Source organism: Oenanthe melanoleuca, chromosome 2 (genome assembly GCF_029582105.1).
Source record: "Oenanthe melanoleuca isolate GR-GAL-2019-014 chromosome 2, OMel1.0, whole genome shotgun sequence".
Lineage (NCBI taxonomy): Eukaryota > Metazoa > Chordata > Aves > Passeriformes > Muscicapidae > Oenanthe > Oenanthe melanoleuca.
The window spans coordinates 99,981,207-99,996,326 of NC_079335.1; the positions used below are offsets into that span (position 1 = coordinate 99,981,207).

General features: G+C 35.5%; 1 protein-coding gene across 1 annotated transcript in view; it reads left to right on the plus strand.

The window, feature by feature from the left end:
• The window catches only part of CUL1 (cullin 1), a 53,361-nt gene that overhangs the window by 30,859 nt on the left and 7,382 nt on the right, over nucleotides 1-15,120 (plus strand). The window contains exons 5-14 of the mRNA XM_056483138.1: nucleotides 221-271; nucleotides 1,190-1,280; nucleotides 1,946-2,109; nucleotides 5,301-5,463; nucleotides 9,076-9,206; nucleotides 11,843-11,950; nucleotides 12,044-12,150; nucleotides 13,295-13,343; nucleotides 13,732-13,863; nucleotides 14,412-14,529. Coding sequence (XP_056339113.1) covers nucleotides 221-271; nucleotides 1,190-1,280; nucleotides 1,946-2,109; nucleotides 5,301-5,463; nucleotides 9,076-9,206; nucleotides 11,843-11,950; nucleotides 12,044-12,150; nucleotides 13,295-13,343; nucleotides 13,732-13,863; nucleotides 14,412-14,529 — 1,114 coding nt within the window. The remainder of the gene's footprint in view (nucleotides 1-220; nucleotides 272-1,189; nucleotides 1,281-1,945; nucleotides 2,110-5,300; nucleotides 5,464-9,075; nucleotides 9,207-11,842; nucleotides 11,951-12,043; nucleotides 12,151-13,294; nucleotides 13,344-13,731; nucleotides 13,864-14,411; nucleotides 14,530-15,120) is intronic.

The window sequence follows — 15,120 nt, forward strand, 5'->3', positions numbered from 1 at the left end:
TAGTAGAAAAAGGAACAACATAGTAAAGTTAGTAGTGAAGCTGGTTGTAATATTAATGTGAAACAGTCTCATTGCTCAAGAAATATGTGTGCCAAGATATAGTTTTAGAAGTTCTGATTAGTTAGCATACTACATTGGCTTTCCTTAAAGGGAATTACCCTATATGTATATGTAAATATTTTCCTTATTCCATCTTTCTTCTCCCTTCTTTTTCTTCTAGCTTGCCTTGGTGACCTGGAGAGACTGCTTATTCAGACCGTTAAATAAGCAGGTATATGCATTAATATATTACAACTAAAGTGTTATTTTATAGGGTTAATTTCATATATTGTTAGTAACTGCTTGATGGTGGGGGGAGGGGGATGTACACAGACCTGGAAAATAAAATGGAGCCTTCTGTTTCTCCTTTGTGATACTAAAAAAGAAGATGATAAATATTTGAAGGAGTAGGCCTTTGTGTGTGTGATTGAACTGTGATACCAAGACTGTTCTGTTATTTCTCTGTTGAGTGGACCCACGGAGACTTGAAGTAGCAATTTCAGTGCACTTTGCTAAGCTAGGCAGGAGTACAGACTGACCACAGTCATGGCTTAAGGTTTGGGAGTCAAGATCAGATGAGAACAGATAGTGACAGGCTGGGGTTTTGGCCTCTCCTATTGTTATTGTGAGTTGTTACATTTACACTGATGCGTGGGAGACTCAGGTCTGTCAAATGTTTAAAATTAGTGAATCAGCACAATATAAAGCAAGATATTCCATCACAATTTTTAGGTACATGTATATGTTGATTTCACTTCTTACCAGTACTTCATGATGAAGTAGTTGCAGCAGATCATTTGTCCGAAGAACAGGTGGTTAGTTCAGTTCTTGCTACAGTGTTTTGTATTTCAGGTATAAAACAGGGAAGTTTGTCTTAGACAGTTTTTTTGAAATTAAAGAAAAAAAAACAGCAACTAAGTATTTTAATATCCATATATGCCTTGCCACTAATCACTTTGTAAATACATTGAATAACTTAAAGGTGTATCATTCTCTGTAGGAGCCCTATATATTCAGATCTCCTTAAATGTTGTTCTCAAGGTGCCTGACTTTTCTTGAATATGGAAATATACTCCTAATTAAGTATGGTGCTTGATCTACCAGCTGCTTTCTCTGTGCTTGACTTAACTTTTAATTCCTGTTTTCTAAGGTAACAAATGCAGTGTTGAAATTGATTGAAAAGGAAAGAAATGGTGAAACTATCAATACAAGGCTGATCAGTGGAGTTGTACAATCCTATGGTAAATGTGATTTATTTAAGATACTGTTACTTTCTTAAAAATAAATAAATTTATGTACCCTATCAGAGCCCAAAAGTAACATCCCACCTCCTCAGATGTCCAGTAAAGATTTTTATGTATTGTTTGACTTCACATTAGTATTGGTACTTTATACAATAGCAGTTGATTATACCATATTTGTAAAACTTGAGAGTGCAACTGATAGACAAGAGTGTTCATCATTTACAAATCAGTTATTAAGGAGCTAAATCTGGAAGTAGGGAAGGATGATAGTTTGAATACCAGAGTGTGGTTGCTTTTTCCCTTTTACATAATATTGAGAGCATTGCCATCCAAATTACTGGCTAGTTTCATTAATAAAAGCCAAAGTATATAATGTGGAACTCTTAAGAGGGAAAAATGAAAGGAGAATTTGTGCTAGCATTTGAGATAGTGAATTCTATGATCCTACATTTAAGAAATGTATCTAAATGTGTAATTGACATTAGTAATGACTTTTAAATGCAAAATCAATGTATTTTTTTTTAAGTGGTGCTGATACAGTCCCAATTGATTGCTTTCATCTAAGTTAGGAGGAATGTCCTTGTTTATTTGCAGTAGACCACTTCATAAAAAACAATATTGTCATTTCTTGGTCTTTTTTTGGTTGTGTTTTTTTCATGTAGTGGAGCTGGGGCTGAATGAAGATGATGCATTTGCAAAAGGACCGACACTAACTGTCTATAAAGAATCCTTTGAATCTCAGTTTCTTGCTGACACAGAGAGATTTTATACACGAGAAAGTACTGAATTCTTACAACAGAACCCAGTCACAGAGTACATGAAGAAGGTAAATTACTTAATCTGCTTTATGATTTTTGTTTTTCTGGATACAGACTTTTTTTTTTTTTTAGAGGTAAAGGAATATAAATTCTAGGCTTGTATTATCAGTTTCTTAAAATGGTGGTTATTTTACAGAAACAGCTGGTTTTCCCTGTAGTGGTTTGCTTCTGTGTTCATCTGGTCTGAAGTTTGTTTCCTTACTGCAGTGAAAGTATGGAACTTTCTGAAGAGTCAAAACAGCAGATTAAGTTAAAATAAATTGAGATTTTTTTTTTTGAGACTTGCGACACCAAAACAATAATTCTGCTTGAATACCACAAGTTTACCATTCCTGTACAAGGAACAGTATGCTGATGCATTTATTGAAATACCTTCCTGAGCAAGCTGGCTAAGGAAATACATCCTTAATTAGCCTTAATACTCTCAGAATCTTTTACTGTCATAAACCCCTGCACAATACTTCTCATCAACAGAGGCCAGATTTAAATTCTTAACTAGTCTCTGGTTTTGGGGATCCCAGACAGGGCAACTAAGAGCAAGTAGGGATAAACATTGGCTATTTCTAGCCTGGTTATTGGGTCAGTATTACTGACCCAGTAATGGATAGGTCATCTTCCACCTTGGGCAGGTGTGCTTTATATGTTTTTTCTCAGCATACTTCTTCACTTTCTGAATTGCTGCTTGTTTATTCCCTTTTAGCTTAGTTTGAAAATAAGAGCTTTTTAAGTATGTAATACGCAGATACACATCCCTCCCTGCAGTATTCTTTGTGTAATGCTTTTTACCAGTGAACACATCCTTTCTTAACTCTTGGCATTAAAGTCAATGAATTACTCAAAAAGAAAAAAAAGGTGGGAGGGGAAGTCCTAGAAATAACACAGTGAAAGGAATTGTGCCTTTAGTAGTTTTTCAGTAATTACCAGACCAGCCTATGTTTATTTTTGTTGTTGAATTAATTCTTCTTTGCTACTTCCCTTTCAAGTTCTTGTTTTAACTTTTATCCTAATATGTGTATAAAGAGAAAGTAAGGAAATTTCATTCATTCAGAACCTGAATGGCTGGCTGATCCAGGCTTCCTTGGTCCAAGACAGTAAGAAGCTGTCTGAAGGTCATTGCTATTTCAAGAACTAGAGATTATGGGCAGGTAGAAATAACTGATTAGTACCCCAAACAATCCTCAAGGCTTCAGAAATCCACAAAACAGCAACTTGCTTTGCTTGAAGCTGATGTTGAAGGTGAAAGCACTTAAAAAGTGAGCAGACAGCAGGGGAAATGTTCAGCAGAGAAGTGTGAAGCCTTATGTATCTGCTCAAATTAATGTATTAGAGACGTATACAAGCCATTTGGGCACTCTTGGCATCTCGTTACAGACTAGTGGCTATAAGATCTTACAGTAATCTGATGGAAGCATGAACTGTGAATGGAATAATCTGCTGTTAGTTCACTTACTTGAGATTATCACTGGAGCACTGTATTTTGAGTTCTGTCTGGCGATAAATAGCATTGCAAAATAAGTAGAAACCTTGGAGTACCCTAGAGCACACGAGCATACCATGATTGTTACCGTGTTACAGTAGAATTGTGGTACTGTCTTGTAGAATAATCAGTGAAATCTTAACTAGAACTAGAATTTTGTGTGTGTAGTTATATAGGCAGACTTACTGAGTTTAGAAGGATTGTGAATTTTTCTTCTCAGGCCAGAACTCATGAGTAAAGCTGGCATAGCCTGATGTGCTGTAGGGAAAAAGGTCAGTATTTCTTAAGGCTGTCCCTTGGATTATAGTCTTACACTGAACTTTTCATCTTTATAGTTGAAACAAGTGAAGATACTATTGTGTGAACTAATTATTTTTCTCTTGTTTTTGAAATGTGACTTTAAAAGGAAAATGAAGTTATAAGAAGACAAAAAAAAATAAGAGTGTAAGAAAATATGAAGTTAGAGTAAATATTTCTTTTCCTAAAAGAGCTCACAGTGAGTTGACTGTTAATGTTAAAAGCAAAGGTCTAAGGATATTTTAAGAAGCAGCATTAGGTAGAAATGGCAGAATTTCCTAAACTACAGAAATACAGGAATGGTTTAATGCAGGATAAGTAGTTCCAACGTTCATAAGAAAGACTTGCTGCTATTGTCAGTAAAGAAATTGGTTGTTATTCCTTCCTGGTAAGAAACTGGCAAGTACTCTGGAGATTATATCCCTTCTTAAATTGCTGATTTCATTTCCTATATTTTGATCAGTACTGGTTTAGTTCTAGGAGACAGTAATCCAGGACCATTTTGCAAGACCTAAGTGCAAAATCATTACAGAATGAGTGAAGCTAGCAGTGGCTGAGATGATTTAAAGCTGTCTATGTATGATGCAGTTCACTTGCAGTGTAACTGTTCCTTTTTTATTATCCAGAATATGATCTGTCATGCTTTACTTATTACTCTGGCATACTAGGAAAATTAATTAATCTAAATCCATTCTCTTGATGACACTGTTAATTTAAATAATTTGGGCTCATAAGAGGACATACACTGTTTATCCCTAGTAATGTGCTGCAGTTACAAATAGTTTGTAATGTGAATCCTTAACACTTTTGCAAGTGAAATAGATGTAATTGTTATATAAACAATTTCACTTTTACAATTCCTTGTAAGTTCTGTTTCTTGAGTGACATTTAGATTTTTGGTTTGCCAGGAATATATGCATATGTAGCCTTTCATATGCCAAATTAAATGCTATTATAATTTCAATGATTGTAGTTTAGCTTTTCTGTGTAAGAACATAGATGAGAATATTCAAATAAATTTGTCATGGGCATAGCATTAAATTGTAGTTTCCTGCCTTTTAGTTTTGCGGAGCCGTGATATACATTCATGTTTGTCTTAAACAGAACTACCTCTGTAGCTGGAGAGCTTGTTGATCCTAAACCTTCCAGCATCTCATGGCAGCGAAAACAGTTGCTGTGATTCTCCCCTGCCATTTAAACAGCACATAGTATTTTCATCAACATAAACATCAATTCCAAATGTATATTATGATTCCTGGAAAAATAACTGCTTAAGTAGGTGGTCCATAACACCAAATGAGAGACATTTGCATGTTGTTGTTGTTGTTTTCTAGAAGAATTTACTGAACAGTCACCTGTTTTCTGGTGTTGCATTCGTATTCTGCCTTCCCTGCAGGTTTCATGTTTATATCTGTCTTTCTGTAGGCCGAAGCTCGCCTTCTTGAGGAGCAGCGTAGAGTTCAGGTGTATCTCCATGAGAGCACACAAGATGAGTTAGCACGAAAGTGTGAGCAAGTACTCATTGAAAAACATCTGGAGATATTTCATACAGAGTTTCAGAATTTGTTGGATGCTGACAAAAATGAAGGTAAGGAGTTTCAAACACCGGCTTTAGGCTTAGAGCTCTCCTCCCGATGATCTGCGAACAATGTAAAATCTGGTGCTGGTTATATGCCATTTGTTCAGGAATTAGATTAAGAGAGAATATAGTCACTAAAGTGATGGACAAGCAGATTTTGATGAAATTGGGATGGCTGATGATGCTGCTTCAAGGACCCTACCCTAATCCGAGATATTAAGGCAGAACAGCTCTAGTTTGATTACTCTTAATATGGCTGGAAGAGTTTCAAGAGCACTAGAGCTATCTTTCCATTGGGAGCTGAAACTTGTGTGAGAGAGATGGGAGGTGAAAAAAAGACCAGTACTCTTTCCCAGCTGTTTCAGTTTAATCCATGGATCTTCCTGAGTCAGCACTGAGAATTTTAAAATCCAAAGTGTTCAGAAGTATGTATAGGAAATGTTAAAAAGAGGAATAGATGCAAATAAGTAGCTTTTAAAATAGTGTATATAAAATACATAATATTGCATATAGAGCACAAGGAAAGGCTGGGAATTATTAAGTGATGAGTTAATTTTGGCGGTAGAAATGATTCTTAAGTGTTGCTAATGGATCAAGTTTATATTGTCGTAGAGAATACATAGAGAAAAGACTTCGTCAACACTTCCTCTGAAATAAGTGAAGATTATTGGAATTTAGGTATCTTTAAGGAATTGTCAATTGTGTTGGTTTGTATTAATTTCTTCAGGAGTTAATAGAGAGCACAAAATAACAGTCAGAACTTATTCCTGTGGATTATGCAGATAAGGATAAATGATGATTCTGATTTCCCAGATGGGGAATTAATTAAATCTATATTTCATGTCTGAGTATGGCTGTATAGATGAAATACTGCTCTTAAGAAAGCAGCAGAATGTACAAGATGCTGTGGTTAAGTTACTAATAATGATATTGTTCCTTTGAGTGTTTTAAATTTAAACTATCATTCGGTCTCATTGTATATCTGTCTTAAAATAGCAACTGTGGATTATTATAATCTATAATTGTCATGTTAATAACTAAGAGATGCTTCGAAATCAAATAGGGCAATTCAGCATGATTAGTAGGTCAGAAGTTAGCCGATTCAAATGTAAAGAATCTCTAGTAGTATTTGAGTCAGATTTTGTTTGTGTTTGTAAATATTTACTCCATAATTGGAAGAGATTTTGATGGGTGTTCGTTTGTGAAATTACGTTATAAATGACTGAATTATTTTTGACAATTGAAATAGCAGTAGAACTAACAAGAAGGTTTTTTCTGGACTCAGGACTCTTTTTTTTCCTATTTTATCAAGCTCATGGATTATGTGAGCCCTTAGTACAATCACTTACCATAGTGATGCAATTCCATAAGTTTGTCTGGGTAAAAAAGAAAACAATTACTTGTGTCTTGGGCACTGTCTACTTATGTATCTTTCTTTGGGTTTACTTTCATGTGGATTATTTTAAAAATTGCTAGACTTTCTTTAAAACACTTGATTTTTTTTCTTCTTTTTCAAAATATTTTCTCTTCTGTTATCAGGCTTCACATATTGAAATTGTAGCAGCTCCCTCTCTCTTTTTAAGATTCACGAAGTTTCAAATTAGAAAATTTATTTTCAGTAATGGTCTGATAATTCACTCTTTAATGACAGTAATCAATTAATTCTCTAGTTTGTGATATATTAATATAGCCTTTGATAGACTATCCTAAACTTAGAATAAAGGTTGCTCTTGATTACAATATTTATTGCTTTGCTCTTGAAAGTGCACTGGTTTTGACGTCCTCCCATGCAAAATGTGTTTGAGAATATCATATTACAGGCCACTCCTGCTGGTGTTCTGTAACTTTTTAATCCATTGTGCAACTAATGCGTAAACTGGTTATAAAGGTTGTGGGACACATTCGTCATGTGTTACATACTCACATCAGTATGATACCTGTAGGAAACAATTGGGTTTACTGCGAGAAGGCTGTAATGATGTAGGCGGAGTTACTGTGCAAATCCTCCATGAGGTGTTGTGTCGTCTCTTCCTTATTTCACCTAACACAGACATCCTGGAAAACCAACTTGTCAACACTTGTTTGTGGGTAGATTGAGCAGCAGTTATTGTAGCTATGCGTGGCATTATTTCTCTACTGTTTTTCTAAAGTTCTGCAGGGTGTTCTTATGTTCTTATAAAATTTAACATCAGGTTAAATAAATAAATAAGAGAGAAATAAAAGTTTTGTTTTCAAATTTGCAAGTTGAAAGCTTGACCAAGTGTTAAGGAAAGTAAAGTTTTATACAGAAGCCTAACTGAACTGAAATGTCATCCCTTTAGTATTAGAAGGCATCAAACTCTGTGTGTTGTATTTCAGAGTTAGGTAGAGCACTAACTCATTGATTGCTCTGTTTTGTTTAATCTGATAGTCCTCTGGTGGTAGTAAATTGCTCACAAGCCCTTTAGAGAAGTCCTTGCACTTCAGAAGAGCTAGATGCAGCTGTCAACCTTTAGATGTGTTCTACAAGGTGAAATATCCTCCTTAGTTTACAGTAAATCTGATTGTTTACTGTTTCTCTGGAATGCCTGTTTAGTGAGGGCAGGATTGCAAGAGGTGACTGATAGGTTTATGAACATGGTTTATGGCCAATTCAAGTTTGCTTTTTTTTTTAAAGAGTTCTGCTCTCAGAAAATACAAAGCATCTCTCCTGTTGAAACTAAATAATAAAAACCAAAACCCTCATCAGTATTAGACTTCCAAAAATTGCTAATTGATTTGGAAAGTCTTGGCTGAAAACTGGTGAGATTTTAATATGAAGTCTTAACATATGTGAAATGGCATGCAGTTTATTTTTACCTTTTTTTAGTTCTATTGTAATGCTTTTCAGAACCTCTTTTTTCCTTGAAATAGTTATTACTACTGGTAATCAGTCACTTAAAGTTGTTTTTTTTAAAAAGATGTGTTTTACTGATGGTGCTTTATTGAAGGAAATTAGATTTATAATGTTTTAATTTATCTGCTAAGGTTATATCAATGAATAACATTTTGCCTTAAATTTTCAGCTATTACCACTGACGCTGCCCAAAGTAAAAGTGTTGATATGCAAAGGGCTACAAGTAATGTCAGATCTCTGAGAACTGTCCTGTTCAGAATAAGATTTAAAGGACAGTGGTCACCTGGAAAATCTGGTACTTGTAGCAGAGCCAGCAGTAACATTAATAACAGTCTCAAATTCATGGCAGCAGCTCACAATGTTGTCTAAATAAGAGAGGTTAAACACCATTTTTAAATCACTGCTTTAAACCTGTGAAAACTAAAAATCAGAAGTAAATTTTCTACCATTCAAATGGTGGGTTTTTATTCTTGAGATTTGTTGCATTGTGATGGTGAAAAATAGATCCTAATATAACAGATTGCACTCACCTGGAAAGCTAACACTAGTTAAAGAGAAAGCAAAGGTTTGCTGTACTGTATAATTGCTTACTGGGTTTTTTTCTGGCTTTTTACAGGAGCAATTGCATGTGTGGTTTTGTTGACAATGGATGTTTAGTTCCTATTGACAACTTGTAAATGAGAAATTGAACTAATAGCCTGTACAGATGGGAGATGTTAACTTTCCCTTTTTTTTGTCTTTTACAGACTTGGGTCGCATGTATAACCTTGTATCTCGAATCCAGGATGGCCTTGGAGAGCTGAAAAAACTTCTGGAAACCCACATTCATAATCAGGGTCTAGCTGCAATTGAGAAATGTGGAGAAGCTGCACTAAATGCAAGTATCATCAAAACAAGTTTGTGTGGTTGCTGCCACTTTTACATTAGAGGACAGTGAATGCTTCCTGATAAAACTTCCAGTTTGCTTGTTTTCCCTCTCACTAATTTAATTTGTAATTGGCAATACTCAAATGTAGTAGGCTTAAAACAAAATTTACATCACTTTCTTTCTACTCTTTGAGTTTTGGGTTTTTTGGGGGTGGTTTTTTGTTTTCATTTGGTTTGGGGGAGATTTTGGGTGGTTTTGGTTTGGTTTGGTTTTGAGGGAGAGGGAGAGTGGGTTTTTTGAAATTTTGCTCTGTCAGGATGTCATGTTGCTTGGAAAGTGGCTGTTCAAATGCAACACTCAACAGTTAAAAATACACCTGACAGTCCACTGTTTCAAGAAACATTATTTCCATTTGACTGTATTTTATTTCATCATCATAAGGAATTCTGCTTAGATGGGACTAGAGAGTTTCTGTCGGTTTGAGTGTTTTGATAATATCTTTATTCTGTTTGGAAAAGCATGAGAAATAGAAGGAGGAGGAACTGAAATGGTTGAAAAGGTCATAATATAAGGAGGAGATCAGGTCTTTGAAAAGGCTGCTTTTTAGATTTTTATCCCATAATTATGATTTCAGACTTAGTTTTGTATTGATTATGATTGCATCTTGGCAATATGAAGTTTCAATTCCTTGCCAACCATCTTCTGTATAGACAATATGATGTTTTCCGGGGACAGAAAAAGAATTAAACACTGCACAAAGCAAGATCAGGATAGAATATAGATTCTGGTAAATTTTATTTAAAGAGGAATTCAAGAAGCACTTGGACGATGCTCTCAGGCACTGTCACTGATAACATCATCAGCGTGATTCTCAGGGTGGTCTTGTGCAGGGTTATGGGTTGGACTTTGATCCTTGTGGGTCCCTTCCAACTCAGGCTACTTTATGATTCTATGATTAACTTTGATTTTTGATGAAGTTCATTTTAACCTCTTACTGTCCTGAGAAATTCTTGAAATAGCTTCATACTAAAGCAGTAATCTGTATTCAAGGGTATAGTGCCTGTTGTTCACTTCTATAGCTTTAAGTGCAGTGTTGATATTTTATGAACCATCAAGGAATTATAGAAGCAAGTTCAGGATCTTCAGTTTCATTTGTAGATGTCTCCGTAAATTTTGAAGTCTTATCTGCTCTATGCTTGGCACATCCCCCTAGCAGTCTTTTTTCTGTTTAGGCCTTGAAGAATTAGGCCAGAAAAAAAATGAAAGCTCTTTCTTCAGGAATTATTTCGTCTTTGAGAGGGAAGGTCCAAGATTTGTATGCATTAGTTGACTCCAACCGTTTACGAAACTCTTCCTGCCTCTGACACTTTTTCTTGTTTCCTCATCTTTCTCTTGTGTTCCTTATTCCACACATTTGTTCTTCATTTTCATAGCAGTATCTCTGACTGTTTCCCTTGGGAACCATCTTGCCTTTTCTTTCCATATCCCTCACACCACTGTATTGCTGTTCATGATTGCCTTGTTAGTCCTCTAGGTAGGTAGGAGTAGGTAGGATTGATTCTTCCCAGCTTCATTTACCTGTACTGTATCTAAACAGATAATCAGCTGAACAGATGCATCTCAGTTTTTCTGTAGTCAGTGAGAGAAATAGTCATACCAGCCTGACTCATTTCACCTCTTTTGGATTTTTACTGCAGAAGGAGTTATTCTCTAATTGCTGTTAACTGTATTAACAGGGCTACTTTTCAGTCAGAAGATTTGCTGCTTTTTGTGCCTTTGGTTGTTTTGGGTTTTTTTAGTTCTTGTCATCAATACTTTTCTGTACGTCCACTTGCATTTCTTATCTCAGAAGTTCTAAATAATCTCAGTTCTTTATCTCAAGCATGGTGTTAGATTGGTGGTCTGTGGTAGTCTGGGTCTGTCTTCTGTGGCAACAGAAAATGTTTTTCAGGATCCTCATAGAACCCTGCCCATATTCCATCACTTCTTGCCAACAAGACTTTCTGATCTCCAAATTAAAGACTTCCAGACTTTTTTAGTCAGTTGTGGAGTAGCTGTCCTGTGTGCCTGATGATTTACTTGCCCATTGTTGTCCCTACTCCTTGAGTCCATTCCATCTTTATTGAGAAACAGGATCAGTAACTGCACATAGAACTCAGTCTGAGTACAATAAATTTAATGTTTATTGGCATTTGGCTGCCACTGGGTATTGAGCAGGTAATTTTTAAGAGCTACCAATGGCTGAGGTGTACTAAATTGTACCTGATGGATAGACACCAGTCACATTCTTACTACAGAGATTTTCCTCTATAGCAGCTGCATTTTTATAATTGTCTAGGTCTCTCAGGTGGGACTTGAAATAAGTTTAAGTCTTTGAAAATGTTTGCAGTGTTTGAGACTTTGTTTTCCTTTGTGTAATGTGGTACACTCTGCACTCTGGTTACCGTAAATTAAAGCTTGCAGTGACATCAGTCAGTCCTGGACACAGGACCAGAATTAGTCTGGGTACTAGTTTACCTTTAAAATATTGCTAATACTTCATAGACTTTCCCCACACAAATTTTCATGGGCCCTTGAATAGCTCAATTTTGGAAGAAATAGCTGGAAGTCAACAGGTTGCAAAATCCAGTCTCTCCTTATTTCAGGATCCAAAAATGTATGTTCAGACAGTGTTGGATGTCCATAAGAAGTACAACGCTTTAGTCATGTCTGCATTCAACAATGATGCTGGCTTCGTGGCAGCACTAGACAAAGTAAGTGCATGTAGTGGCAGATACTGGACTTTTTATTTCCATGAAGAAAAAAAAAAAGTCTCCCAAAATTTCACTGTCTTTTTTGATTTATAGGCTTGTGGTCGATTTATAAATAATAATGCAGTGACAAAAATGGCTCAATCATCCAGTAAATCTCCAGAGCTACTGGCACGATACTGTGACTCTTTGTTAAAGAAAAGGTATGTCCTCAATAACAGATGATGATTTCATATAGGCTCTTTTTTTGAAAAGGTTTTAGCCTATGAAGTTTTATACTGTTTTCAGAAACAGTATTTCACTTTGCAAGAAATTAATTGTATCAAATTATGGATACAAAATTTCAGTGGGACCATTCCTGAAGGTTGTGTTATTTACTTATCTTTTTAAGGAAAAGTGGAGACAGTAGGCAAACCTTTCTTGTCTTACAGGAATCTTTAGGTTTTTGTTTTTCAGTAAAACTGAAGGAGGGGTTTTAGGTAGGGTTTTTTACACTGGAAAACTTAAATTGGGCCATATGTTGTAAAGAGATAAACATTCCCTTTTTTCATTAAAACTCTTGCTTTCCTCCTGGTTTTTTTTTTCTGTGCCTTCTTCCATCTGGGCAGAAATTGAGGAGGACAAAAACTACTTTCTAAGCTCGCATAGTTCATATTTTAATTCAAGGCTTTAAATGATTCAGCAGCTCATATGCTGACTTAGTATCAGTTCAATTCATACTGGATTGGTGTCAGTTTTGTCCTTGGCAACATTTCTAGCTGTTTTGGCAGAGGAAAAAAAACTATCACCAAACAACCCAAAAATGGGTGAACTTGCTCACTTTCCCTTTCCCATCCCCTCCTTCATTCAGCAAAGGGTTTGTTTTCTTTACAGATACTGTGACTGTGTGCAGGGTAGGTATGGGGTTTGCCTGGAGAGCATGCCTCCAGCATGAGATGAAGGAAGACAATGTGATGCCACCTGAGCTTTCACCTAGTCAAGTCCTAGCGCTGTGAGCTGGTTTCTTCTCACTGTACTATGTAAGATATTAAATAAAGATAGCATTTAGCAGCAGAAAGAGAGAGGTCCATGTTTAAGCTCATAAATCCTGAAAAGTACCTGGCTGCAAGTCCCAAGCTAGTAATGGTCCAGGACTTCAATCTCTGACACTTGGGAACTTCAGAATTGCTGACAGGTGGAGCAGTGAACTGTTCACCTCATTACATTATTTCCGTTTTTAAAGAGCCTTTGATCCCCAGAGCTACTTAAATTTGCATTCTTTTATTTCTGAAGCTTCCGTATGCGTCCATATGTTGGTTTAATTCTGCTGGTTTGAGACTCACTAAAAATGCACCTTTTTAATTGCAGCTCAAAGAATCCAGAAGAAGCAGAATTGGAAGATACACTCAATCAAGTGGTAAGATACCTATAAATACATATAAAATGTAAAAATTATTTTGTTTATTAAGAACCCCTGTAAAGCAGATTTAAAGTGGCAATATTGAAGCTATGCTTTTACTTTAATCTACTTATGAAATGTATTATTTCCATGGCATCTTTTTTATATCATTATATATTCACACATATATAATACGTTCTACATATGGAATATACAGTTCTTTTTTAAGAATAGTATCCATATTTAAAGCAAACACACACCACAAGTCCCACCACCTTCCCCCAAAAAAGCCAAACAAAACCCCTAATCTTTAAAATTTAGGTGGTAATTAAGTTGCTCGTGCTACAGCTTTTTCAAGACACATGTTTAAATATTTTTTCCTTTCAAATTTTCCTGGCTTTTCCAGATGGTTGTCTTCAAGTACATTGAGGATAAAGATGTGTTTCAAAAATTCTATGCTAAAATGCTGGCAAAGAGACTTGTGCATCAAAACAGTGCTAGTGATGATGCTGAGGCAAGCATGATCTCCAAATTAAAAGTGAGTATTCCATGACTGTCCCATGATCTACTGCCTTGCAGGTCTTCACACTGTTTTGGAAAGCAATGATGTACGTCCTTGCATTTGTTTATTTTATGCACAGAAAAATACACAACCAAAGTATTTTTTTCTGTTGTTTTGATTGGGTTTTTTTTTAATCATAGGAACTTCTGGTGCATGTCTGTTTGATGGAGCTAAGCTTAGTTATTCTTAACCAAATTAATGACATGGATTTAATGATTCAAGGGAATGAGTACTGAAAAGTTGCTTAATTTTGTTAACCCATATTTATGCAGAGTTAAGCAAAATACAGTCAGCTACCCTTTGAGTAGTCTGTTTCATTGTGTTTTGCTTAGTTTTTAAGCAAAATTTTCTTCAGTTTTCAATGGCAGTTAATGCTCATATTCCAGGGGGGATCAGCACTTTGAGTAAGGGAAATACAGAACTTTGTACATCTTCTGTTTAGGAAATATGTTCCAACACTTTGTTCTTCTCATTATCCAATGTCAAAAATGTGTCTTCCTGATGTATCTGCTTTTAAAATACAGCAAGCTTGTGGTTTTGAGTATACCTCCAAGCTGCAGCGGATGTTCCAAGATATTGGTGTAAGCAAGGATTTGAATGAGCAATTTAAAAAGCACCTGACCAATTCAGAGCCATTAGATTGTAAGTAATACCTTTGCCTAAGTTCGTGTTGCATAGTATAGCTTCCTCTTATTTCTGCCAAACTAAGTGTGTGAGGGAAATATTTGACTTACTCATACTGCCACAAATTAAGAGTTAGTGTTCTTCTGACCAAGATAGCTGGGATGTTTAAATTAGTCTTCTATGTTTGTTCTTTGTCTTCTAGTAGCTCTTTATATATTTTGTGAGTAGCCTCCTCCTGATTTTGCAGCTTCTGTTTAGGAACATACCTAAATTAGGTTGAATGCTGTCTTGTCTTTTTTTTATTTTATTCTTCTTTTTTTGTTTGATTGAAGAGTACTTTTCTTTAAACAGTTTTGATTTTTAACTGTTTAATACTTAGACTTATGTGAAAGTATTAAGAATAAAAGTATATTGTGTTCCAGGTTGTTAGATGCCTGTCACTCTTCTATACCTTTCTTTTTAATTGAAGCACATTGAATGTTCTGTCAAGAATTGATGAATATTTCTTGGATTACTATTAGAATTGTGTGTTGTCAGGCTCAAAATTTACTTAGTTTTTGTATTATTCATACTTGACTTGACCAAAATGCCTTACAAGTATAGGTATGA